At 32.5% G+C, this 27,506-nt stretch overlaps 1 protein-coding gene across 1 annotated transcript in view; it reads right to left on the bottom strand.

The window, feature by feature from the left end:
- Nucleotides 1–2,435: 2,435 nt before the first annotated feature.
- LOC119840492 (phospholipase B1, membrane-associated-like) overlaps nucleotides 2,436–27,506 on the bottom strand; it is a 29,069-nt gene continuing 3,998 nt past the window's right edge. The window contains exons 2-7 of the mRNA XM_038367130.1: nucleotides 11,828–12,083; nucleotides 9,303–9,472; nucleotides 4,737–4,953; nucleotides 4,017–4,162; nucleotides 2,866–3,034; nucleotides 2,436–2,622 (exon numbers count right to left, since the gene is read on the bottom strand). Coding sequence (XP_038223058.1) covers nucleotides 2,456–2,622; nucleotides 2,866–3,034; nucleotides 4,017–4,162; nucleotides 4,737–4,953; nucleotides 9,303–9,472; nucleotides 11,828–12,083 — 1,125 coding nt within the window. The 3' untranslated portion in view covers nucleotides 2,436–2,455. The remainder of the gene's footprint in view (nucleotides 2,623–2,865; nucleotides 3,035–4,016; nucleotides 4,163–4,736; nucleotides 4,954–9,302; nucleotides 9,473–11,827; nucleotides 12,084–27,506) is intronic.

Raw genomic sequence — 27,506 nt, forward strand, 5'->3', positions numbered from 1 at the left:
ATATTAGCCACATCAAAAACTGCTCGGAAATTTAAAAGAAACATCGAAAGGAAACCGGCACGACCAAGAATCAAAAGTTCAACGACATGTGACATCTGCCAAACCGCACTTGGCCAGCGTGGTGGAGGCCTCTAAGGCCTAGCAGGAACATATATGAGTTGATGGCCCAGCAATTCAGAATACTATCTATATTGAATCTAGTTGCGATTAAAAATAAAATCCCCTGACCCCTGACCCGCATTCTGTATATCAACATAATAGACATAAGATCTCGTTCTTATTATATTAATATAATTATGTATAAACCAAAATTGCCTCCAATCATGTCTCTAATTGTTTGTTAAAACATCACGTCATGTCAGTCATCGATTGAACTTTTGTACCTACCTAATAATTACATGATACTCTGCCATATGGCGCATAGTGGCAAATGAAACTGTACTCTATTTCATTGATTTAGTGTTGAAAATTCAGTGAACTTAAAAGCTTTTCTAGACTTAAAGCCTTGTAAAGAAAATGGCGGCTGTACATTTTAATTACAACAAATTACGAGCAATTATGACGCATGTTTGATCGAATTGTTTGTCTTTCTCTCGCAATGTAATGGAACATTAAATTGTCAAGTATTTTTTCAATGGTAGACTTTATTATAACTACAGAATATTAATATTTTTTCGGAAAGCGAGTAATAATGAAACAAAAAAAGTGGAAAAAAATCCCTGAAGTGTGAAAGATTGCAACGACAAAACAACTAAAGAAGAAATTCTTTGACATATCAGCATCTATTTCCACAATAACAATCCCACCATTTAAAATCTCTCTTTTCAAAGTGAGATTAAATGAGAATCAACCCGACTCCCTGTCCCCTTAGATGTCTGAGGAAATTAATATAGTTCTGCTTTAACGCTTTTAATGAACGTAAATGTGAAAATACAGTAGAAGTCACAAATAAATTAAGAAATGTGTATTTGCTTGATGTAATTTGCAAGGCTCTAAAAATATTTTAAAATACTTCCTCTCTATAACCGAACGCCTCCTTGGTACATGACCATAAAGAAAATCGAACAGTGAGACAGGTATATATTACCAATACCGCACTAGGGTATTCGGGACTTCACTTATAATCTATCTACTTCTATTTATTTAAGTAGATATGTAAGTACATACTACTACTATGCAGTCAATAATGCAAAGAAATATATTTGAAAATCATGATGTATAAATAATGAAAGGAGAAAGTTTTTTGTAATAATATATAACTGAATATCTATATAGATAATGTTTCCTTTTTGTTCTATAAGTGTAGACTTCTTAAACTAAAACTCGTTATGAGAGCTTCAACAATCGTTTAGTTTAAGTGATTACGATTTAACACATTTCCGAATAAAAAACGATTAATATAAAAAATAACTTTATTACTTGTAACATAGAACCATTAAAAACTAAACAAACCTGTAATCCAACAAAATAATTAAACAATGGCACTAAATTGAGTACCTATACTAGATTTAAAATCCAAATTTAACAAAAAGTGAATTTTTAAAAACGTTCAAGGACTAGCCCAAGACTAGGCCTTCAAATTGAACTAGAATTATTTAACTATCTATCTATAGCTTAACTTTGGTAAATATTAAACGTACTGACAATAAATTATTTACATAGAATATAACAAGCTTATATGCAAGAGTCACGTGAAGATATTTGAAGATTTATATGGAAAAATAAAAGATATGATTTCACTACGTACACCTCGATAATCGGTCTCCTAAAACTTAAACATATAATATAAAGTAGATAAAATATGGAATATTAAGACGGTAAATTCAATTCACATACACACGGTTTTTTATCTCATTTTCACAGATAACAATTTTGTATTTTTTTTTTCATATTTCAAAGAATGTTTTCTTAAATTATTTTGTGAACATACTGGTATACTTTCTAGGTAGGTAAGTATCAATTTTATATATTTTCAGTTTGAATAATTCTTATACATGCTTAATCAAAGTTATAATATGTACATTACACAAGTTTTATAATGAATTTTAGTTAAAAGAAAGAAAACTTATTTTGTTGTAAGCAATAAGATAATGCTATGTGTATTTGAAAATAATGCAAATGATAATATTGTTCTCTTAAGAAAATAATGAGGTATTTACACTTGATATATTATTTGAAAGAAAAATGATATTAGTATAGTATTATGTTATGATCTGTGATGATATCTAGTTAAACATTATAAAATTTGATTTTTTTTTCGCAAATAATTTCAAAAGATATATTTTCTATTTTTGTACGGAGTATTTACTATTAAAAGTATTTTACATAAATCAATTTATAATTTATATACAATTTTCATGACGAGGATCAAGATTTTCCTTAGAAAATATTTGACACATGCTCCCGCCATAACAAAAAAAAATGTTTTTTTTTTATGTCATAGACAATGTTTTTTTTACTCTTCTTGGCGGCCAGTAGCCATGTAAATTTGCGAATTCTTATGAGTAAAGATGTATGGAGCGTTCTTAGAAGGGCATTTGAAAGAATGCATGAGCACGGGAGGCACGTTGTCTGACTTGTTGCCGACTGGCTCTAGAAGGTTGTTCCAGAGGAGATTTGCAGCTGGAATACAATTTTACAGATTAGTTTTTAAATACAAAAAAGGTAGATTGGACTGATTATGGATACCTGATATTTATTTAAATAAGAACTATATATATTCAATTGAAAGTTAAGTAACTATCAACTTTCTAATAAGCTATACCAACTACAGAAATATTAAAGTAAATATATTTGTAACCTAAATGAGCACGAGTTGAGATATATTTAGTGTTTAAGCGTTTCATAAAATTCATAAAAGCGTACCCAACGCGTGTCCCTTCTGCGAGAAGTGGAAGCAGTCATGTGTGATATAGGACTGGTGTATGACCAGCGGCAGGGGCTCCCGCGGCGGCATCGGCGCGTTGAAAAGCCGCATGAAGGGCTGCACCACCACTGTGAAGTCCTCACGAGTGTCGTACCGACCGCTGTCCACCTGTAGACGTGATTCATATCACTTGTGATCTTCATACATAGTATAAACAAAGTCGCTTTCTCTGTCTGTCCCTATGTCGCTATATCTGCTTAAATCTTTAAAACTACGCAACGAATGAAGGGTTTTTTTCTAAATAGATAAAGGGATTCAAGAGGAAGGTTTATTAATAACATCTATTAATCTTCTCCAAATATCACGGATGCGAAGCCGAAAGCTACTTATAAATGCTAATTAAAATTAAAAAATGAATCGCCAAATGTGTTGCTAAGCGTACAACTCGAGAACGTCTCGACAAATTCGGCAGATTTTTTTAACGTTTTTGAGTGAAAAAACCTACTACGGGTGAAGCCGAGGCGGACCGCTAATTGTAAAAACACAGTTCAACCGGCCTAGCAGACGTAACACATGCTCTCATATCAAAATAAGAGATATTTGACGTTTACCAATAATCCAAATAAAGGGTTACATATTTATCAGAACACAAAGGATGGTAATGTAACTACTAATGTACCTTTAAAAGAGGCAAAATACAAAATTGTCTTATTAAAATCTTATAGTACACTGTATTATAAAATATTGCATATTTTGCATTAATGCGAATCATAGTTTACAATAAAACATTTATACATATTATACAACATAGTATTTAAAAGCATGATATTATATTTATAAGCTAAAATTGTTTACATATCCTAGCATGATGAGAAATTTATATGAGTTTCAGCAAGCACATTTATTCTAAAAAAATAAAACTATTTGTTTTAAGAAAATTTTATTGAAAATGAAAAATCTGTATTTTAGATTGTGTACAACGTTTAGTTTCAAAAAGCACTTATTACATACACTTGGCTTAAACGAAAATACCCAAACAGACACTCATAGCACCCACACTATGCTAGCCTGTATCGAGAGCGCTGCAAATTCGTAAACAAATGGAAAAGTTTACATAAAAAATTGAGTTTGAGTTTGAGTGCGAACTCACAAGCGCCATCTCCGCGGCCTGGTACAGCCGCGCTTGCCGCACGAGGTCGGGCAGCTCGTTGCCGCCGCGGTGGAAGCACGCGCAGAACAGCGGGTGCATCAGACGGCACATGAGCGGCCGCTGCACGCGCACTGATACCGACACGTCTGGAAACACATTTGGCTGGTTACAGGCAATTGGGAGCGGTTGTGACGAAAGAGAAAAAAAAGTTCTGAGAGTAGACGATAGATAGACATAGATACAGACATACATACATACATTTATTCACACTCAAGTACACAAACAACAACTAAGAAAAAAACTGAACATTATACAGGAAAAAAGAAAAAACATAAACGCAGACACGACAATTTAAAAGATAAGAAATAACGTAAAATCTAAATTAGGTTACTGTTATGTGTTATGGATGTGAAAAGGTATTGGTATGTTTGGGATATAGAAAAACAATTTTCAAGCAAACAACTGTCGTTTTACGTACGGATAGGTACTCTAATATACGTTAATGTCGATAAATAAAATTAAAGCATGTTTTACGGCTTCTATAACCAATAACCGTACATTAAAATTTTCTTTTTCACCCCACTGTCTTTTTATTACCAAATTGACGCGATTTAAATTAGTCCATAAACAATATACATTTAATAACTCTTAACTTTTTTTTAGACTCAACGAAAAAAATCTTTATCAGCGGTAACGTTTCATGTCATTTGAGAAACATACCTAAAACCGGTATCAAATTCACGATCGTCCTTGGTAAGTGCTCATGGAAGTAATCCAGCGCTCTGGCCAGCTTCCTGGCGTGTGCTGTGGGCGACCAGGACACGGGGGAGAGGCAGGACGCGGAGCAGAGGTCGTTGGCGCCGATGAACACGGTTATCATCTTCCAATCGCGCAACAGGTCGATGTCAGGCGAGGAGCGGATTCGGGCGACCAAGATCTGGAAAGACACGTAAGTGGGCATTTTAATTTTGAACCAGTATATAACGCAAAGGTGACTAACTGATCTATCAACGCACAAACCAATCGGGCTGAAATTTAGCTTCGGTATGCCAATGTATATATATGTAGGTATCCGCTAAGAAGGTTGCGGACGAATCTAACAAGTACCCTCTGCTCCTTCACTTAAACAGCTCTACGAAACACAGTGGGGTTTTGGTTGGGAGAAATCCGAAAACGGTATCCGCTAAGAAAGCATTTTGATAAATACAACCGTCAAGGATATAAAATAGAGGATAGAGGTATGTACAATGAAAATTTAATTTGATTATGAGGGTGAAACTGCGGGCAATGGTTAGTTTAGAATTAGAAGGTTAAGGTGGTGAAGGTAAGCTAACTAATACGCAAAGATAATAAGGATAAACTTATATACGCGTGAAAATTAGAGATTTCTTTCTTTGAATTAATCGCGGACAGACAGACATGGCGAAATAATAAGGATAGGTGAGGGTACCTCGTTAAGTATGAAACCCCAGAAACACACGTGAGACATGGAAAAAAATTGCAATATATACCAAACTTAAGACCTAAGTCCTTTAAAGCCTATCGATGTTTTGATTCCTGAAGTTTACAACATGAAACATAGTTTACTTACGAATGGATGAAAATTTGTTAACGATTAATGAAGATTTATAAAGTTAAAATTTATAAAGATACTAATACATGGAATTAATATATCTATTATTCTTCCAAAATGAATGCGTCTTTAAAACAATTAGTCATATAGTAGATAACCAATTAATTGGCGAATCTGGGCTAGAATTTTACCTACAAAATTAACTTCTCACGCCATTTAATTTATAATTCCCACGTAAATTTTTAATTGTTCGAATAATTAATATTTCTCACGTAATCAACTAATGAACCACGTCTTATGAGCATGTATTTTTTACCAGGATTGAAAAGGTATGGTAACATCGCTTATTTTTGATCTAGGCATATTCTTATTTATAGTTACTAATATTGCGAATGCGTAAGTGTGTTTGTTAGTTGTCCCTTTTTTCTATGAATTTTGTGTCTGAAATAAGAGGCTAGAAAGTGTCATAAGCAATTTTTTTAAACATTTCAAACAACTTTAGTGATGTTTCGTTACCCCTTCGGTATAACTCATGAACGGCTTAACAGATTTTAATGATTCTTTGTGTGTTGGACTGTAACCGCTTGGATTAGGATTAAAGTTATATGAAATTTTTAAAACTTACAAAAACCGGGTCGGAGTGTATAATAGATATCTATGTGAGATTGAATAATTGTTTGTCTTCTTACAATTATTCGGTCAGTTTTTCGATATATTATTTCAAATTAATATTATATCAATACGATATAACATTTCCAAATGATCAAAAAACAAGAGGAAATACTGAAGCTAAATTCAATGCAATCGTTTAAAAACCCAAGTTATAGTTGATACGACGTAGTGTCGTGTCGGTCCCGTCACGTTTGCCATTTAATCTCCGGTCCAACCACAACAGTTGCGCAAACGATTTGTAAATAATCGCTGTGTAAGCTCGGACAATTCCCAAAACCATTGAGTCAGAGCTTTCAAACCTCTCATAACGTTAATTATTTTTCTGTTAAAACATCTAAGCTGAGAAATGAAATAATAGAAAAAATATGATCACGAGGCAGGATTCGAACCCGCGTTTTTTGCCAAACCGTAGCAACGCCTAGCCTCTCGGCCACTCGCCACAGTAATCGAATTTCATCTACTCTTTCGGTTTTATGTGCGTAAGGGGCACCCCACGCGATCTATTGAGATGATTAAGAACCATCACAACCAATACGAAACATTATTTCAATGATTACTATAAAACTAAAAATTAAACATCTACGCTACGAAATTAATGTATCATCTATCTAGAAATAGCTTCATTCTCTCATTATTATATATCGATCGATCTCTTATCTGCATGCCAATTATCTCCTCTTTGAAAACTATACAAATTGTATGGACTAGCTATAACCCGCATATATTTTTATGACAGTAAAATTGATGAAGTTCATGAACTTTTTGGCATGCCAAATGCCATATAAATTGATTGCTACCGATATATGTAATTGCACTTGATGTAATAATGAACGAATGATACTGATTTATATCCTACTTAAAAGCTATAAGAAATTACGACTGAGTAATTATTATAATTGCCCATAATTGCATAGTGCACCGGCGAAAGCAGTCGTTATACAAATTAATTTCAAATTTGTGCGCATTTTATGAAGTTTAACAAATTTAAATATTGAACTGTTTTCTTTGTCGTTATAATTCTAATCTAGGTTTATTATGTGGTAATGCCGCTAACTTGTAAGACTAAGCTAAAAAACCAAATTATGAATCAATTTATATCCGTTATAAAATATAATGGATCACAATTTTCTATGTATTAGCCGAGCGATGTCACAAATAACGACAGAAGTTCTGAATCAGTGTAGCTATTCTTATGAAAGGGTAAATTGTAAAATCTTGGCCTAAAGATCTTTACCTATGTAAGTATAACCATAGGCCATAAGTTCAAACACGGCATGTTTATTCATTTAGTTATTTACGACGTAACTATCATGCCCATCATCAAAGACCGTATAAGTGATGATTACGGAATCTGAGAGAAAATCAATAAAAAAAATTTGTGATTGTGACATCGATCGCCATGCTAGGTGAATATATTATCTGTGATATTGGTTTTTCGCGTATTTCTTCTGCCTGCATCTACTTACTAATAATTCACCATCATCGTCAGCCTATATAATATGGCCCCATTGCTGGGACACATGCCCTATGAGGGTTTCGGCCATAATCCATCATAGTGAAGTTTTTCAGATAAGAATGACATAACTTAATAAAATAAGTGCGATAATATAACTAATTACTTATGGTACTAGCAATACATCGTGTACATAACCTTGCAATTGTATCCAAGAACTTCACACACAAATAACATATTTAAGATAAATTAAAGCGTCTACAGTTTCCTACTTAGTGGCTTATTTTCAATCGTTATCTTGGGTTGTGCTTAATGCTTACGATACAAATCTACACACATTATAATCACTTTACATATTACATAACAGCTATTTTCTCGTTAATTCAAATAAAATGTACAAAACGGCTATATTATACGCATAACCTGTCATTATGTGGTTTTTCATTATTCAAGAATTTATTTCCTGCATTTTTAACATCGCTGGAGATTTCTGTGACCGTCTAAATGACTGCAGATATCTGTCTTGCTGTTCACGGTAAACTAAAAAAATTCTGGAAGGTTTTTCTTGTAGTTTTCGTCAACAACTAGATGGGGCTTGATTATAAATTAAGGTTTTGCGTTAAGTCGTTGAAATATGACGATCTTAATGGCTGTAATATAAAAAAGAGCTGGATCGGTAGGTTTCATTAAAAACGCTTTCATTAAAAATCTTATGTTAAGGCAATAATTGATAAACATAAAATTAACAAAAATAAGTATGATATACTCGTATGTACCTACATTAAAAAACACGCTTTAATGATAGACTCAACTAAATTGTATCATTTGCTCTTATACAAAATTCATGTAAAAATAAATTTTTAATACTGGCGATCCTAATCACCGATTCTTGATTAGTGTACAAAGATTGAATTTAATGTGTCTGTTTTAAATCGAGTCTGAGATGTTAACATACAAACTTAAAAACATACAGGTACAGGTACATACAGGAAACTATTAACATCATATTAATAAAAAATGTACTCTCACTTATTTCTAAAAAGACGTATTTACCGTAAATATTGTAAAAATGACTTTCAATTCAATTAATGAGTCAGCATTATTGTGACGCAAACCAAAATTTTTAATCTACATCTACAAAAGTTAACTGCATATAATCTGCATAATTACTGGAAAGTCACTGGCCTTCAGTCGTTTCAGAACCAGAGCAAATATTTGGCGGATGTTTAAATGAGTTCACTTCATTTTGCGAGCATTATTTTTTTGTTTTTAATTGATAATGCAATTCTAATTATCAACTCAATAATTAGCAAGCACGTGCAACATAATTTCATTGTAAGTAATGTTGCGTATGATACGTTACGCTATCTAAATAAAAGTGCGAACTTTATTTGTGTAGTGTTTGTAGTAAGTAGTAATAAGTAATAAATTATTTCTCAAGCAACGTCCCAAAAACCATGGAATTTCTCTATTAAACTGTTTTTTTTTTGTTTTAACCGATTACTCCGTGGATTTTTGCCCGATTAACCTGATTTTTTTTGAGATGTTGTCAATTCTAATTTGAATAAAAAAAATTATGATAGAGTACCTTAGCCTGCTTATACGCATCCTGGTCAGAAGCTACGGGAAAAGCGACATTCAGTTTGGAATTCTTGGCGAGCCATTCGCCGGTGCCAGTGGAGTAACCGCGCAAGTTGGGATTGTACTCTTTCAGTATGTTCGGCAATGTCAGGTACTCTCGCCATGTGCTGTCTCCGCCTGTAATTATGATAAATGTAATAGCGTTCTTAAGAAACATTTTGGACCAGAGTGTTTTGTTTTTCGAAGGTGTTTATTGCAGAATCCTATCCTACTAATCCTACTAATATTATAAATCCGAAAGTTTGTAAGGATGTGTGTGTATTTGTTACTCTTTCACGCAAAAAGTAGTGAACCGATTGCAATGGAATTTTGTACGTAAACAGTACGTAAACAACTGGAATAACATATAGGCAACTTTTTATCCCGATATTCCTACTGGATACGGATTTGCACGGATGAAACCGCAGGGCGCAGCTAATGCTTTATAATTATAAGAGTATTTTGACACCAAATGACACCGAAATATTTTTTAGTAACAGATAAAGTGAAGGAATGGGATATTCTCTAAATAATTTAACATACTAAAATGTCCTGAGCATTTGACAAAAATGGGTAACCTACGAAATTCGGTCAGGATAATATTTAAGTTTCTACGCTATAGATTATTGAATTTAAGAAAACAACATCAATAAATGGTAAATGCCATGTTATTGGTTAAACGTTCAATGATCTTTAGATTTTCTAACAGGTTTCAAATGAATTTGTGATGAAATAATAATAATAATAATAATAATTTATTTATTTATCAAAAAATTTTGTTACATATATATAGATTAAGAACCCATGCTCCCACACTAGGATTCCCTGTGTCGTGGGAACAAGTTTCTTCCGGTAGGTTTAAAAAAGTACAACTTTACTAATTATTATAGATTATAAAATAAATAAATTCATGCTGCTATACTACTTATTACAATTTTGTACGTATTAGTGTGCCTCTGTGTGTGTGTGTGTGTGTGAGTGTGTGTGTGTTTGTGTGTGTGTATGTGTGTGTGTTTGTCAAGTTAATTAATTTATATATGTATGGTTTTTTTTTTTATGTTTGTTCTGTCACACTTCAATTTTTAATAGACCTTCAGTCTGAATATAGTCAAGATCTTGCATCCATTCTTTGAGACACTTTTTTAGTTTCCATCTAGTCATTTTGAAGATATTTAATTTAATGTTGAAATATTGATTAGTGATGTATATAATTGCTAACATGCTGCCCGTGGCTTCGCCCGCGCAGTCAAAGGAAAAATAGATAACCCCGGGGATAAAAAAAGTGAAGTCCCGTGTCCCCTACTACGGCGTCAGACAAACCCCGGGGATTCCCCCCGTGAATTCCGATTTCATGGGATAGTCGGGATATTAACTATCCTATGTACTCTCGAGTCGCAAACTATATTTTCATATATTTCATTCAAATCGGTACAGTGATTCAGGCATGAAGAAGAAGCATATAGACAGATTTACTTTCGCATTTATAATATAAGTAGAGATTGCGATATAACTGTTTGTTTCATCGTGTGGAAATAGTTTTATAAGAATGGTCAAGGGCTTTCTTTAGGTGAAAAAGATCTCTATAGATATAGAAAATATACAGATAAAACATGAATTATCCAGATGTATGATAAATTCCTGCCTCAACCATACAGATAACTCCTCTTCCTTTGCGAAATTTGATATGTTTCTTTTAGCCGTTGAAAATTGACAAAAACAATATCGCAATAGGTATATGTTTAAATTTACATTTTGGATAGCATACTTATGACAAAAAGTTAATCAAGCGAGTATTAATAAATCAAGTTCATAATTTCACAAGGCTTCTTTATTTCGCTTAAATTACATTTCGACTAAAGATATAAAAGAACTACTGTGTTTTCATTTCCTTATCGATTCAAAAGTCAAAAGTATACAGTTAGACAAACTGTTAATCGGTTTACAAGTTTACAACGGTATAATAATTACGGATATTAATTAAAACTCGACATTTATATTTTTTATGATTGCATGAAAATAATATTTGACTTTATCGTCTCGCTACAACAAAAAATATGGTGAAATATGGAATTGAGGTCGTCAATACATTTGTAAATAAAAAACAAAAATATAGAACGTATAGATTGTAAAATATTATGCCGCTGATGAAATCTGTTTAAATTAAAGAAGTACATCTTTGAATTGATTATGAGATAATTATAATTTTTAATGTAACGTCAGTATCATTAGATGCGTATTTTTCTTAGTTTATAGGTGGTATAAATTCAAATATTCAGACATATACTGTGTTAGCAAACCATTAAAATAATAATACATTAAAATATAGACCTATAAATCTTGAATATTTTAAGTAGTATAGTAGCATAGGATAAATAATATTAATTCAAATCATTTATTTTATGTACATATAAAAATATCATCTACATCATAATCAGAATTTGCTTACAAATTAAAAAAAAACGATCAAAAAGTTAATAACAGAAAGAAACTTACCAGCACACCACGATACTCCCCGATATTCCACTATGGCTCCCAGCGCGAACTCCTCTAGCGCTCCACTACCCGCCACGAGGGAGTCCCCAATAGCTGCCACTACCTCGATATCCCCTGGGCGGAGTTTATGTACTGACGTAGGCACCTGCTTGCTTCTCCCCCAGGAGAGGGACTCTTGGCAGGGAAAGGGGGTGGAGGAAGGGAATGCGCGTTGACGGCGAACATTCGACTTGCGGCCGGGGTAGTGCAGGGACCACTGAAAAAAATTATTATAAAATTTAAAGTGCTGTATCCACACTGTATCAGTAGGTATGTTATTAAACCATTCCAAAACCTATGTGTAAGTAAAACAATTTAAAAGTTTTTCTCAACACTCAAACTTACTATAGTAATAATATTGCTATCAAAAGCAGCTTTTATCTATATGCTCTGCTATTGCTGCAGGGATGGAATTTTGCGTGAAGTATTCCTATCCTCGGTAATTTCATTAATTTAAAATAATGAGAGAGCAATTGAAATTACTTATATATATTAATATGTTAAACCACTAAATAAAGACCAGGAATATCCATCTAAACAGAGACTAGTAGTACCAGTCGGTGAAAAGTAACGCAGAGTAAGTTTTTTCGTTCACGGAAACGCGCCTTAGCAAGACCGGCCGCAGCAGAGAACAAATATTTATTTAAATTTATTTGATATCTCGTTACAGAGAAGTGGCGTTTGAGACACTTTCAATGTTATACAACACTCATTGATATTCAAGTGGTGTATGCGCGCAATGCAAACTCCTGGAAGAGGGGAGAGTGATCTGTCGCATAACATAGAACACTAAACATACTTTAACTCCTCTTGAGAGTAGGTGAAGCTGAACTTGATAGACGATTTATTATCAAAATCGTGATACACATGGAGTATATAGTAAACTAGCTGCGCCCCGCGGTTTCACCCGCGTAAGTCCGTATCCCGTAGGAATATCGGAATAGAAAGTTACCTGTATGTTATTCCAGTTGTCCAGCTGTCTAAGTACGAAATTTCATTGCAATCGGTTCAGTAATTTTTGCGTGAAAGAGCAATAAACACACACACATCCTTACAAACTTTCGCATTTATAATATTAGTAGGATAGTAGGAAGTAGGATAAGTAGGAAGGATGTTAATGTTGTGTTGCGAAGCCAATATGTGCTTATGCATTCTACCATGGTCATAGGTCATTTTTCAAAAATGTTAACTCGAAAGTTAGCATTAAAATTGCATGTATAAGGCCTGTCTGGTTTCATTACTCTACAATGGACTCCCATAGTAACGATTTATAATCTGAGTTTCGATACCAGAAAAATTTATATCACTGCCAAGGAAACAAAAAGAATCAAAAATTCCGGCATGAGAATTCATACGAATCTACCCATTGCATATTCGTTACGGTCTGATAATACAAATACTTAGAAGCAGTGCGTATTTATGTGTTTATTTTTATAAATTAATTAATACTAGCAGTTATACAGTATTTACACTTGGCATGTTAAAAACCGTTGATAACAACTTTCTCTTTATAACCGTTTTAAAAGCGATCAGACTTTATTTCGTTTAACCTTATAAGGTGCATTCGTTACTTAATAATTGGTCTTCATGCCAACTTTTACAACACATTAAACATGCTTGTTTTTCTATGCGATTATATCTCTTAGTCTAAATATATACGTTTTCAAAATTATTAGGTCTCAACCATAAAAAGTGCTTAAAAAAGGTATATATCAACGTCAAATTGTACTATCATTTAGAAATAAAATCAGAATTCTTAAAAGAATTAAGGAACGAAAGACGGTCAGAAGAACGAGAGATGGGAAAAAATCTTGTGCTATTAATATATTTAAAAGCGGGGATCCTCAAACCGAGCAGCTAACAGAACCGACTAAAGATTAAATAAAGACGTTGTGCATATCCATTTCATTCGTTCATTGAAGATATCTGATAGTTACATGTTACGACAAAAACATTTTGACGTTTCGTGCAGGTTTTTCCCATTGAATCTGGGGCAGCCGTGATCTGTATACTACCTATAATTGTAGTGTTTTTACAATGTCAAAAAGTTGACTTATCGTCTGATTACACTCGAGTATTTCAAGTCTCACCAATAAAGTAACACACGATGTATATCCACATCGCTATAAGTTCTGATACGTATGTTTACACTATATGATTGCCCTCCGTTTGTTTTTCTTTTAATTCAATCGATTTGTTTGGTCAATAATTCTTTTCTGATCCTATTATGAAGTTTATATATCATTTAAGTTTATATTCATTTCATTGTTTGTGGACAACGATCGTTGCAGATGGTATACTCGCGATAAATCTAAAACCAAGAGATTATATGACATCATCTTCATTTCAAATACTGTATCCAAACACCAATTTACCAACTAACATGCTAGGACATAAAATTTGCTGACAAGAACCATAAAATACAATAAAGTGTTCCTCCAACAAAAACAATTACACCTCATTACTAACAACAAATACGAGCGTAACGTAATTGTGTGAATCATTAGTCCGTAGGCGGGAGCGCGGCAACAAAACAAAAGTTTAAGTAACCATTATAGCGACAGTAACAAGTGAATACGCGAATCCAAAGCGACTTTGACCCACTTGGGGGCTATTAGATCACGATGCGCAAACACTGAACGCCTGTCGCGCATACAAAAGTATCGAGAAAGCGCGTGCGCACCAGAATTGCGCGCAACCGCCGTGGCCGTTGGTAACCTCGTTCGCCTTTTAGGTTAAGTTAATTATAATTTTTAATTTCATCTTCACTCTTTACGTGGGTCCGGTTTTGTAATGTCCGCTTTATAATTTAGATAACGTGAGCAATGTATCGTGGATAATATTCGAGTGAATGCTTTTTATGGTTCACTCATAGACCGTTGTCTATACTCTGTAGTAATTTTCTAGTCACGCGCATTCCACAATCAAATCACACGTTAATTTATTCATTATTGAATAAAATTTTTAAAAGTTCAAAACAACGTCTTTAGAAAATATCTCATACATACTTGCTTACATTTGCGCTTATAAATTATACGATTGAAAGCTCGTTTGAGTTTACAGAAAACGGATTGAAACCTTTTCTTTTGGAGTTTGTGTCCTCTACCATAATAACACTAATTACATCAAACACATGTACAGTAACACACATAGTGAAGTGCTTCTCAAAAGTTCTCCAACGATAATTTTTCTATAAAAGGGCTAATTAAATTGTAATTTATATTTCTTTTATCTATATCAAACATAGATCAAACATATAGATATATCTTCTCTGCTATTATCCGCTTTTAATTATATCACAACGACTCCGCCCAAGCGTCTTGTTATAATGTAACATCTTGTTAAAGCTATGAATGCGAGTCATCAATCAACTTGCGATCAAAATACACTAAGTGTTCCGTAGAAAATCTATGAAATACTTTTTATGTCCCATACACAATTGTTTATGTGAACAAGTCTGTGATGTTTTTATGTGTATTAAGTCTCTTGTGACACAGTCTAATAACCGTGATATTGCCTAGACGTTTTCGGCTTCTATAATAAGATCAAAAGCGTTTTACTACTGTATACTTACTCTTTATACTGTCCTTCTGGGGTTTAGGCTTCTCGTGTATTCTACCTCTGTGGTATTCCGACACAAGGCTAGCTTATTTCGTCATTTTGTGTACGCGGGCCTCTTTAACATGGTATAATGCAGCATTGATAGTGCCTAATATTATAGATAGCATAAGATTGTAATAATCAAAATCAGTCATCAGTCAGCTCAATGGAAGATTCCTCCATCTTCACACATGATTTATTTATTTACGCTTACTTTCCACGACAATCGCATTCAATACGAGCTATGAGGAAGCATTAGGTATTTATTAACATGATTTTCCTGCTCCGTCATCTCAATTCTATATCGTATTTGAATTATTCAGGACAATAAAGAATATTTTCAGTGCCAGTAGATAATATTATCTAGCTTCGGTCTTATAAAGTAAGCTGATAACTTTCTTGTCGCTTAAGATATCAACCTATAAATCATAACAAGACACAGTCATTAGGTTTTGTCTTCTAAAGAACCCAAATATCAAATGTGCGGCAAATGTAACCCGGTTCCCACCGGTAGTAAAAAACGGAAGTTTACCAATGCCTTCGTTAGATAACCTTTCTAAATGTTTATTTTTGGACACACCATTACAGATTAATGGTCAATATGTCGATGTTATGACTTATGGTTATTCTCCATAGGAATTATAATTTGGAATGTCTGTCTATGAAATGACTCAATGACGTGTGAATGAAATGACTCATGTATTTTGTTTTGTTGTTATTTATATAGTCTCCTCTTAAGTTCTTTGAATGTATCTCTTCGCTGTTTTAAAAGGATTGTCAACTGACTTCAAATAAGAAAGGAGGTTATCAATTCGACTGCATTTTTGTGTTCGTTACCTCATTACTTTTCCTGGGTGAAACGATTTTTAATTTTTCAGAAAGCTGGTGCCTTCCATACGGTTCCACTTAAATTGGGTACTGACAATTCGATGGCGGTTTATGTCATAGCGGGCAACTGGGCTGGTGGTTCGCCTGATGGTAAGCGATCACCACCGCCCATGAACATTCGCAGAGGTAGTGCCTCTGCGAAGGTGTTGCCCGCTTTTAAAGGGTAAAGGAAAAGGAAAGGATTAACGACTGGAAAGAAGGAATGGACTGGGACGGGTGAGGAAAAGGAAATGGGCAATTTAATTTTTTGTTAAAATTATTATTGTTATATAACAGCTTATATGCATCTATATGCATATAAGCTGTTATGGTACTTGTATCCTTTTATAATTCATTGAGATTATTTGCTTCAACATCCATATTCTCAGACGTAACTACGTATATCTTAGCCAAGAAATACTCCCAATTTAACTATGTAGGTGCTGCCCTCTGGAGCACCACATGGCAGCGAGGACATGTCAAACGGGACGTATAACTGACGGGGTCGAACACGACACTTGATAAACCAACATTACGACTCATGTTACATAATAACAACCGGTCAGAAAAATGTACAGATTAATCCATACCCGGTTACCTACATACCTTGGTGTTGTTATTTGTTGGATTTGAAGTTTTTACACTTATCTGTGGCTAATATAGTATTATATTATCTGTGTCTGTGGCTTAAAAATTTTCAGCTACCCACCTCCAGGATCCGCCCGTCGGCTTGAATACTTAAGTTTCGTAGTAATTAAATCGAAGGTTAAAAGATGGTTATAAAGTAGAATTAAAGTGCATTTCTATCTTCCATGCGTACTAAAACGTTTATAGAGGGTTTTTAACGACATAAGTTAACCTTTTTCAGCATATTGCAAGATTAAATGTTTGAATGGGTTACTGATGGATTATCCATAAATGAAATAAATTACACATTACGTAGGTACTTAGTATTTCAAGTGCTTAACTTACTTTACATAACAAGTACGGCCTGAGAATCCATTAATTCCAAACCTAATGAATTAAAGAATGATATATATTATGCAATTAGTATTATTTCCACAACTGACCTGACACAACTATCAAATGAAATGTTTTTAAAAATCTAAATAGAGTCCTTTATCCATTCTTTTTAGGAACTGTGCTATATAAATATTCCGAATTACAAATGTAATATTATATAATATGTGATATTAAGATTATTTTCACCTCGTCTAAGACTATATCAAACTGAAGAGTTTCTTTGTTTGCTTGAACGCGCTAATCTCGGGAACAACTAGGTCGAAATTTGGTACAGAAACCTGGGATGAAACTTGATACAGAGATAGGGAGACCTGATAAAGGATATTGGATAGTTTTTATCCCGGAAAAGGGATGGCAACTAAGCGAGGATTACCCCGGGTCTATCCATTCCTTTGATTACGCAAACCCACGGGTTAAAAGCTAAGTAACAATACTCACATCACTACATAGTATAAAAGTCGCTTTCTCTGTCTCTATGTATGCTTAAATCTTTAAAACTACGCAATTTTGATGGGTTTTTTTTAATAGATAGTATGATTCAAGAGGCAGCTTAATATGTACAATAACATCTATTAAACTGCTCCGAATAAACGCGTACGAAACCGCGAGTAAAAGCTAGTAATCCTACTAATTAACGCGAAAGTTCGTAATTATGGATTTACATATGTTTGTATGGATGTTTGTTACTCAATCACGCAAAAACTACTGAACCGATTGCAATGAAATTTTGTACGTAGATAGCTGGACAACTGGAATAACATATAAGCAAATTTTACACCAATATTCCTATGGGATACAGACTTACGCGAGTGAAACCGCGGGGCGCAGTTAATGACGCAGAAATGAATTTGACGGATATTCGGCGACAGTATGTCTGTTAAAGCTGGCGATGACATAGATAGAATAATGACTATAGAATTTGCATAACGCGTTTTTTATGGTTTAATACGGCATGTTAATTGAATAAATAAATACGATGACGAAATTCGGATGTTGAAGCGGTATTATTCATTCAGTTACATAGAAATCATGGTGTATGTAATCGTTTAATTAGGCGTAAGGCAGGTCATTCGTATTTCATTATTGAAATCAATGAAACTACTTTTATATTTGTGAAATGAAATGTTATTTATCGAAATAAATAACTAGAAGCCTTTCCTCCTTTCTATAGTTTTTCAATCGTTTTTGAACATTAAATCGGTTCACCTAGTAAAAAGTTTTGAGGTAAATATAAAAACATTTCAATTGATATCTAATCTCCTCTTTTTTTGAAAAGCAAATATTAGGCAAACATATACGCGTAGGTATAACATTATTTATTAAAACATATAAGTTATAAGAGATATGTTTTTTTACAATCAACTAAACTGTTAGTATTTGTAAAAGTCAACGCCACTAAAATATTATTTTAAACGAATTAATTAATGAAAATTCTTTATTGCGTTACGAAAATACATAACATTATATATCAATTACACATCAATAAACATACATAATAAAGACGTTAGTGCAAATGGACAATTTAATTGCATTATATGATTGATTAAAACATATATTTTTACATGTTAAAGAATCAAACTCACTCATTCGTTATATTATTGCATGACTGATATTTAGCTATGATGTGCTCACGACATGAAATATCTGTATTTAAAGAAACCATCCAAGCAATAAATAAACTTATTAGCGGATATTGTAGTTTAATAAAAATTTATGAAGTTTTCAAAGTAATTTATACTAACGTCACGTGACAGCAGAAAAAATTACGTAGCGTACAATTATTTGGATATTTGCATAACTTGAGGCTGCAATTAAATAAATATGTGTTTTTTAAAGCGTTTAACTAATTAATTTATATTCAATGTAGGACTTGACTTTTTAAAAAAAGTATACGAAATCTTGATGATAAGAATGCATAGAACAGGACTTTATTAGGCAGCCAATGAATAATTTGTTCAATTGGTATACACTAAATTGTTCTAATATGGACTTTTTTAATAAATAATCTACAAAAAAAATAAAAACTTCAAGTAACAAGTGGTAGAGGTTACTTACTACTTAAAACTATATCCTATCGAGCTTTTTGCCGATTCTACTCGCGATCGACCTTCTGAATCGGTGGTAGTTAAAAAAAAAATACTATTCATAAACACTTATTAATTATATGGATATTATTTATTAATTATATGTATGATTTAATGGATGAAAAAGGTTAGGAATTTGAGTTTGATTATTAAAAATAGGTTTGATATAGTGTATACTAGCTGCGCCCCGCGGTTTCACCCGCGTAAGTCCGTATCCCATAGGAATTTCGGAATAAAAAGTTTCCTATATGTTAATCCAGTTGTCCAGCTGTCTACGTACCAAATTGCAATCAATCAATCAAATTCATTGCAATCGGTTCTGTAGTTTTTGCGTGAAAGAGCAACAAAAACACACACATCCTTACCAACTTTCGCATTTATAATATTAGTAGGATTTTCGTCTTTGAAAGCAACTACGTAATCGCTGCCCAAATCAAAATCAAATCATGATTAACTGACATATCATAATGTGACTCGTGTCCCGAGTATTTACGTGTCCCGCTTATGATTCAGCAAATGACATATTATATAAGTATATTAAATTAGACTTTTAAATTACGAAGGAGTATTTCATTCACATTTGAGTACATGATCGGGAATAAATACACGTTTTATTTCTTTTAGATACCCATCAAGAGCAATAGAATAAGATTTTTGGAGACAGACATTTTTGGATAAAATAACATTAACATTCAAATCGTACTCTCACTAAACGGGGTTTTACTTGTAAATTAACTAGCTTTAACCCGCGGCTCCGAACACGAAAAATTCTGTATAGTTTAGTAGTTGTTATTATACACATAAACCTTCCTCTTGAATCACTTTATCTATTTAAAAAAAACTTCAAAATCCGTTGCACAGGCTTAAAGATCGGGAAGCGACTTTATTATACTATATGGTGATAAATTTTAAAATATAGAGAGAGGAAATTTGCATATGGCAAGAGTTGAATTCATTCGTCATGCAATACAGCCTTCGAATCGTAAAATATTAAATTTCATTGCTTCGCGTGCATCTTTTCAACATTACAGTTAATGTATCCACTCGAATGTCGAAAAACATTTCTTAGTCGCATGTTAGTTACCTCATCAAGACATTAACAAAATAGTTAATAGTATAGGCATTTTACATTTTATGCAATTCATCTTAGTTTGTACACTCTGTGCATAGATAATCAATAGAATAATAATTAATTATTTTTAACAAAAAGGTAGAATGCCTTCACATTGTACCAACCAGACCATGTTTTAATAGTACTACATGGGACGCATCAGCTTTCAAATAAAAATAGAATCGTTCAAATCGGTTCAATCAGTCGAAAGGTAGTAAGTAACAAACAAAAAATCCGACATACAGAAAAGGATTGATCCCCTCCCCCATTTTTAAGGTCAGTGGAAACAACTAACATGAATTTTCACACATACATTACAATATAAACATACATGTATTGTCTGTAATCCGCAATATTTTCCCGCTCTTTAAAGGCCTTCATTTTTTTTTAAACAAACCCACCATACACTGTATTTCGAAATAGTTTCGACAATGCTGCTGAATAAGAGGCTATAAAACTAAACTGCAGGAGATTTACGACTCCACACACTTCCCATTCAATACAAAGGCGGTGAAAACCCATAAAACACGGCTTTGTCAACAATGAGTGAACCGGAGTGCTCTCGGTAGTTGAAGTGCTTATTTGAGCGCATTTGACAGATGAGTTATATATTATTACAAGCTTATTGCGACTGCGTAGTCGAGTTATACTAGTATAGTTTCCATTCCCAGGGGATTTTTGGGATATAACCTATCCTATGGTAAATTTTAAAACTGTGTTATCACGATTCAAAAGTGCATTTATAAGAAGTTAAATTGAATAAATAAATGATTGAGTTTTGAGTTTGATTTCATTCTATCTTTGGTCTCTGGTCTTGGTATCGCTGTAATTTCATCCGAATCGGCCAAGTACTTCCAACGATAAGTGCAATAAAAAGGTATGCGAATATCTGCCCGTCCGTCTATTTTGCTTTGACGGGAAAACCACAGCAACAGTTTGGTTGAAATTTATATTGAATAATATGAAAAAGACCCAGAGTCGAATATGGTTATAACATAATTAAACATATTTTATGTGTATAATACAGTATATTTATCATACGTTAATGTTTTAATGTTTTTAATAATCTCCTTCCTAATAAAATACGATTATATGATCGATGGACTGGGTGGATTATATCGATACATATCTCCATTAAAATCACATTAATTCGCTTCAGCCGAATGTAAAGCAATTGTAATTGGATTTGTTGTAACTAAAGTTTATGTTTGAATATTCATTTCATCAAAAATATTTTGTTTGCAAGCACTTGAATTCTATTTGTACAAGTATACTTAGAGACATAATATATTTACATAGCAAATAATGAATATAAAGCCTTGTTTGCACACGTGCTCAAAAGCTTAGGACACTCGCGCGAGGCTAGATCGAGGAAATATCTTAATACAGTTAAATAAATGTTGTTTATCCGCGACGGACTTCTAAATTGCTCAACCGGTTTTTATCAAATTTGCACACCATGTGCAGTTTGGTCCAACTTAAAAGATAGTTTATATTATTTCAATTACGATAAATGACTATTCGGGCGGAGCCGGGGCGTGCAGCTAGTAATAGTTTATAAGAGGTTATTATAGGTAATATAATAAGGTTCATAATGATGAATTCAGCTTATCGGCATATTGAATCACTGTTCGATGGTGCCATTTCTGAAATCATTGAAAATAACCCTAGAAGTATAGATCTATTTGACTAGGATCTAAGTTTACTAAAACTGAGTAGAATTAATAAGGCTTTAGAGCCTTGTATTATATTCTACAAGTTTAAAAGCTAGTCAAATGTGAATAGATTTCGCGACACAATGCTCATTTACTTACATACGTATTGTATTAGTTCAGGTATTATGTTATCTATGGTTCAGGCTTCCTGGCATATGAGCAACTAAAAAAAATGAGAGCAAATTTTTTTTTAGTTGCTCATAATTTCTTTGCGGTACTATAGTATTATGTTATCTGTGGTGGGACACCATCTAAATCGGGTCATATTTAAAGTGCGTTGATAATTGACACATAGTAGCATATGTATTTACGAAAAAAAACTTTGAATTTCGATATCAGTCAGATTATAAATCGAAACTAAGGCCTTGGGGTTTAATTAACATTTGCCTATCAGATTTCAATCTTGGCATTTTACCTACAATATATACTAAGTTATTACGAACGAAATATTGCTTGTTATTTGAGTAGTGATTAATTAATCGTGTAATATTTGGTGTACTCACTAACCTTTAGATAAAATATACAAGTGCCGCTGTAAGTATAATACAAATTAACTCCATAATATACTGGACTATAAATTTCCATCCGGTTTCGAAAGAAAGATATTTTTATTGTTTCCTTGATTGCCATAGGACTATAATTGGGATAAATAACTAATTATATTAAATTAAGACGTAAAATGTAAAGTTGTCCAACCATTTTGTTGTCATTTGCATATTGGCTTGCCATTCATACGGTTTTAATGTAATGCCTTATGTGTATGTTATTGAAAGCTATATAAGATATAATTGTCCGAAATAAGAATTTTGAAAATCGAATCACCATTTTGTACACTTCGAAGCCCTAGCCGATTGGCCTAAACTGGTTTCAGCCGGTGGTAGGTCCGTGATGTAATTCTTGTAAGTGGAGCAGAAGGTTTTTGAATTCACTTGCTTTTTGAATTATTTATACAAACTTAATATTGCGTGACATTTTTGCTTCAATTTTATCGTTGTGATATTATTGTTGTTACCAATAAATGGTTCATAAATCATGATTGTTTATTTTTACTTACCAGATTTTTTTTGTTGTATTTCCAAATCGTATGGAAATGTTCGAACACTCAAAGTACACTGCACGTGGGCACCTGTAGTATACTTTGAGGTTGTACAAGCAATAGTAAATCTTATCTTATCTTATATCTTTAAACGAGCAATTCTTGTATATATATATATATATATATATATATATATATATATATATATATATATATATATATATATATATATATATAATATATAATATATATATAATATATATATATATTATATAATATATAATATATATATAATATATATATATATAATATATATAATATATATATATATATATATATATAATTGGAATCTCGGAATCGGCTCCAACGATTTTCATGAAATTTAGTATATAGGGGGTTTCGGGGGCGATAAATCGATCTAGCTAGGAATTTTTTTTAGAAAATGTCATATTCGTGTTTTATTCGTGTTTTTTTTCCTGACATCTATTGGTGAATTATAATACTATTTTGCTTCGTAGACTACAACTAGAATACAACTGAAATAACACATAGGCACTTTTTATACCGATAATCCTACGGGATACGGACTTACGCGGTTTCAACCGCGGGTCACAGCTAGTGAATATTGAATATAGGAGAACTATTGTGTCGACTATCATAACAACCCTTGGCTCTTCAATGCATTTTACCTATTCGCTACAGTGTTAGCACAGAATAATAAGTTGGTGTTAGTAAAACACTGAAATTCGTGATATACTTAATTAAATGTTGAAATGTTATCTTTTAAATAAAGATTAGGCTCGTTTGTCCCACTTTTGCATGTCAGAGCTAAATCTAAGACTTTATGTTAATTGATACAATATAATATGTAAATACCTCACTAGTGGAATTGCGAAAATAATGCAATAACACTTAAAAATATAGTGAAATACTTTCGTAAACATAAAAGTGTTATAAGAATATTCAGTTACAAAGTTACGAGTTTCGGCACGTTTTCATTCAAAAAAATATTTCGTAAATTTCAAGGATTGACGATAGCTTTATATCTTTTTACACAACTGTATTCTAGTAAACACTTAAATTATACAGATACGGCCTAGATGGACCTTGAACGGATTCAATTTAATTATATCCTAATCTACATTGGTGTTAAAAATTCGCAACTTAATAGGCTCCTTTTACTGTCTTACGATGTCATGGTCGTATTAGTAAACCTGTATTGTAATCAAGCCTTAAAACAAAATTAAAACAGATAAAAAACATCTCATCAACATACGTTAGTAAGGTATATTGTTTCTCTTTATTGCAATGGCAGTAGATATAAATAAAATGAGTTGACGAAAATCAATACAAAAATAATGCCGCGTAAAGAAACTCTAACCAAATAGGGAGTAAGTGCATTGCGATTAGTTAGAATTTCCGCACTTTTGATTCATTAGTTTTTCTTCAATAATTAATTGGCGTTGTCATATTTAACATTCTCACTTGCTCTTACACAGAGTACATACGCAAGGAAAATAATGAATCCCGGCGATCCGTGTCAGATTGACAAGATAATCTCACGAAATAATTGTGTTCTCACCGACATTTGATACGTGATACACAGTTTGAATTAAATCTGTCCCTTAAAAGTGGGCTAAAATCGAGTCTAAAAGTATAAAATTAGTCGGTTGCATACTAACATACAAGTGAAGCTAATAACAGCGTGTAAAAAATAAATCGATAACTTTTTGTACGAATTATAGAGATTAAACATTATAAAGTAGAATTAAGGAGAATAAGAAACATATCAGGTAGATACTTGATACCTCTAACCTCACAATAACTTTACTTCTGAGTACCGTACCTCTCTTTGCAACTGTTGCGATAATGAGTAGATTTAAATTTTAACCAGCATACATAATTACATAATATGTGTTATTCTTAATTGTCCCCAACAAACCTATACGTATATTATCGGCATACTTTCTAAAAGCCAATTTTGTATTCAATATTTACAGTCGCAAAGTTTTTAAAGCAATTATTTATATCCTACTTGTATACATACTTTTCCTTGTTTTATTATTGGTCAATAATAGACAAATAGTGGAGATTGTGAACTATATCCGATATGCCCTTTATATGGGAAGGATTGTGTTATCCCACCTCAAGGTAAAAAGTACTCTTAATATCACAGATAACAGTCCATTATTTTTGAAAAAAGAAACAAAAATTCATCCATAGATATCTGAAAATTCACTAACTTGGAATCGTACTAGCGTAATACGCAGCTGATACTTTCAGTAGTGGAACATGTGACTTGTGTATATGAAAGCATAAAGCAAAGTATAATTAATAAAATGATAATTGCAAGACGCCATAATTGAATGCAGAGTAGCCAACAAAGCAGCGCATAAATTTGATTCAAACTAAGATAACGTAATTTTTAACCTGCATAAAGTTTATAAATGGATTCATTTGTCGAAATCACATATTTAGCGTTGCTCTTGATTAAATTCAATTTTGAATTGTGTTTCACGTAATCATATGGTTTGTTTATGTAAGAGACGAAACAAGCGGTCATCACTCAAATGTCATATTATTTACAATACATAACAATATAACATATTACTTACAACTTTTGAAAAAAGGAATAGCTTTTCAATTCGACCGTATTTTTGGATTTGTAGGTAACAAATTAATGCTTCAACTGAGTGAGCCAATCTTGATGATTATTTTTATCTGAAAGCCGATTCCGTGTGGTCCCATTTAAATTTTGCCTAGTTCTAACTATTTGAAGGTGGTTTGGTTTATTTTATATTTCCCTAATAAGTTGTATCTATTTTTTATGTGAATAATGCAAACCACACTATATTATTATGGGTTCAGAACCTCCGAGTCATTTATACGAAAATGATACGGGGTAAATACTATTAATTAGGTAATTCAATAGTTACTTATGTATGGTAATTAGAACACCATCTATATTTATGAACGTTCTTGTAAGAATTATGGATTACTGTGTATGGAATGTATTTTAAGAAGCTTATAAAGCTTTCTTCAGTAATAATTGTCATTTTTATTTATTTATTTATTTATTTATTTATTTAAATAAAGGCTTACCAACTAGATACATAATTTCTTGTTAAAACTATTAAAACATTAAACTATACATCAACACATTAGTACTTATGTATCTAAATTACAGGTAGGCACAGCTTTACCAGCATTTAACATAAAAATAAGATTTGATGTACAGCTACAAATATTGAAATTTAATATAATTAGCTTAAGGCATTCAAAATTTGCTTCTTGAACAAGCTCAATTTAGAAAAATGAACATCAGTGTTACAATCGACGGTAAACATTCTATTATATAATTTTAACATAAGTTGTAATGGGGAGTTCGAACCATATTTGTTTTTTGAAAATTTCACGTAAATTGGGCAAAAAGTACTAAGCCGACAGTTATAGATAGGCACATTGAAGCCAATTTGTGACAACAGTGATGGACAGTCTCATTATTCAATAATTTATATAGGCATAGAAGCTGTGAGGCATTTCTGCGCGTTTCTAAAGATTCCATTTTGAAAAAACTCAGTCGTTCATGATAGTTTCTAACTGTATTGTTTTTAGTGATATAACTTAATCTATGAACAAACTTTTTCTGTACTGATTCAATCCGAGTAATGTATTTTTGATAGTACACCACACGACTGAATTATATTCAAGATTAGACCTTACGAGAGCATTAAAAAGTATTTTCAAAGCCAGAGTGGATCTGAAATCCTGTGTATTACGAAAAATAAAACCTAACATTTTATAACTTTTACGTACCATTATATCTATATGAGTATCAAATCTACATTCGCTGTCTACTGTAACCCCCAAATCTTTCACACATTTCAACTCATTGATAAGTACATTATTAATTTCATAACTAGTTTTAAATCTAACATGTTACCTAGAAAGTTTTATAAAATTACATGTGCTTCCATTTAGTTGCATTAAATTAGTCTTACACCAAAGTGATACTCGATTTATATCATCCTGCAGTTTCTTTTGGTCATCAGAGCAATTTACAGGTTTGAAAAGTTTTAGGTCATCAGCATAAACTTCATATTCAGAATCTAATATAACATCCGTAATATCGTTTATAAATAATATAATCATATAGCTTACTGCACTAGTATTAAGTCGTATAAGATCCTACTGAACATTCGTT

The sequence above is a fragment of the Zerene cesonia genome, chromosome 6, assembly GCF_012273895.1.
Source record: "Zerene cesonia ecotype Mississippi chromosome 6, Zerene_cesonia_1.1, whole genome shotgun sequence".
NCBI lineage: Eukaryota > Metazoa > Arthropoda > Insecta > Lepidoptera > Pieridae > Zerene > Zerene cesonia.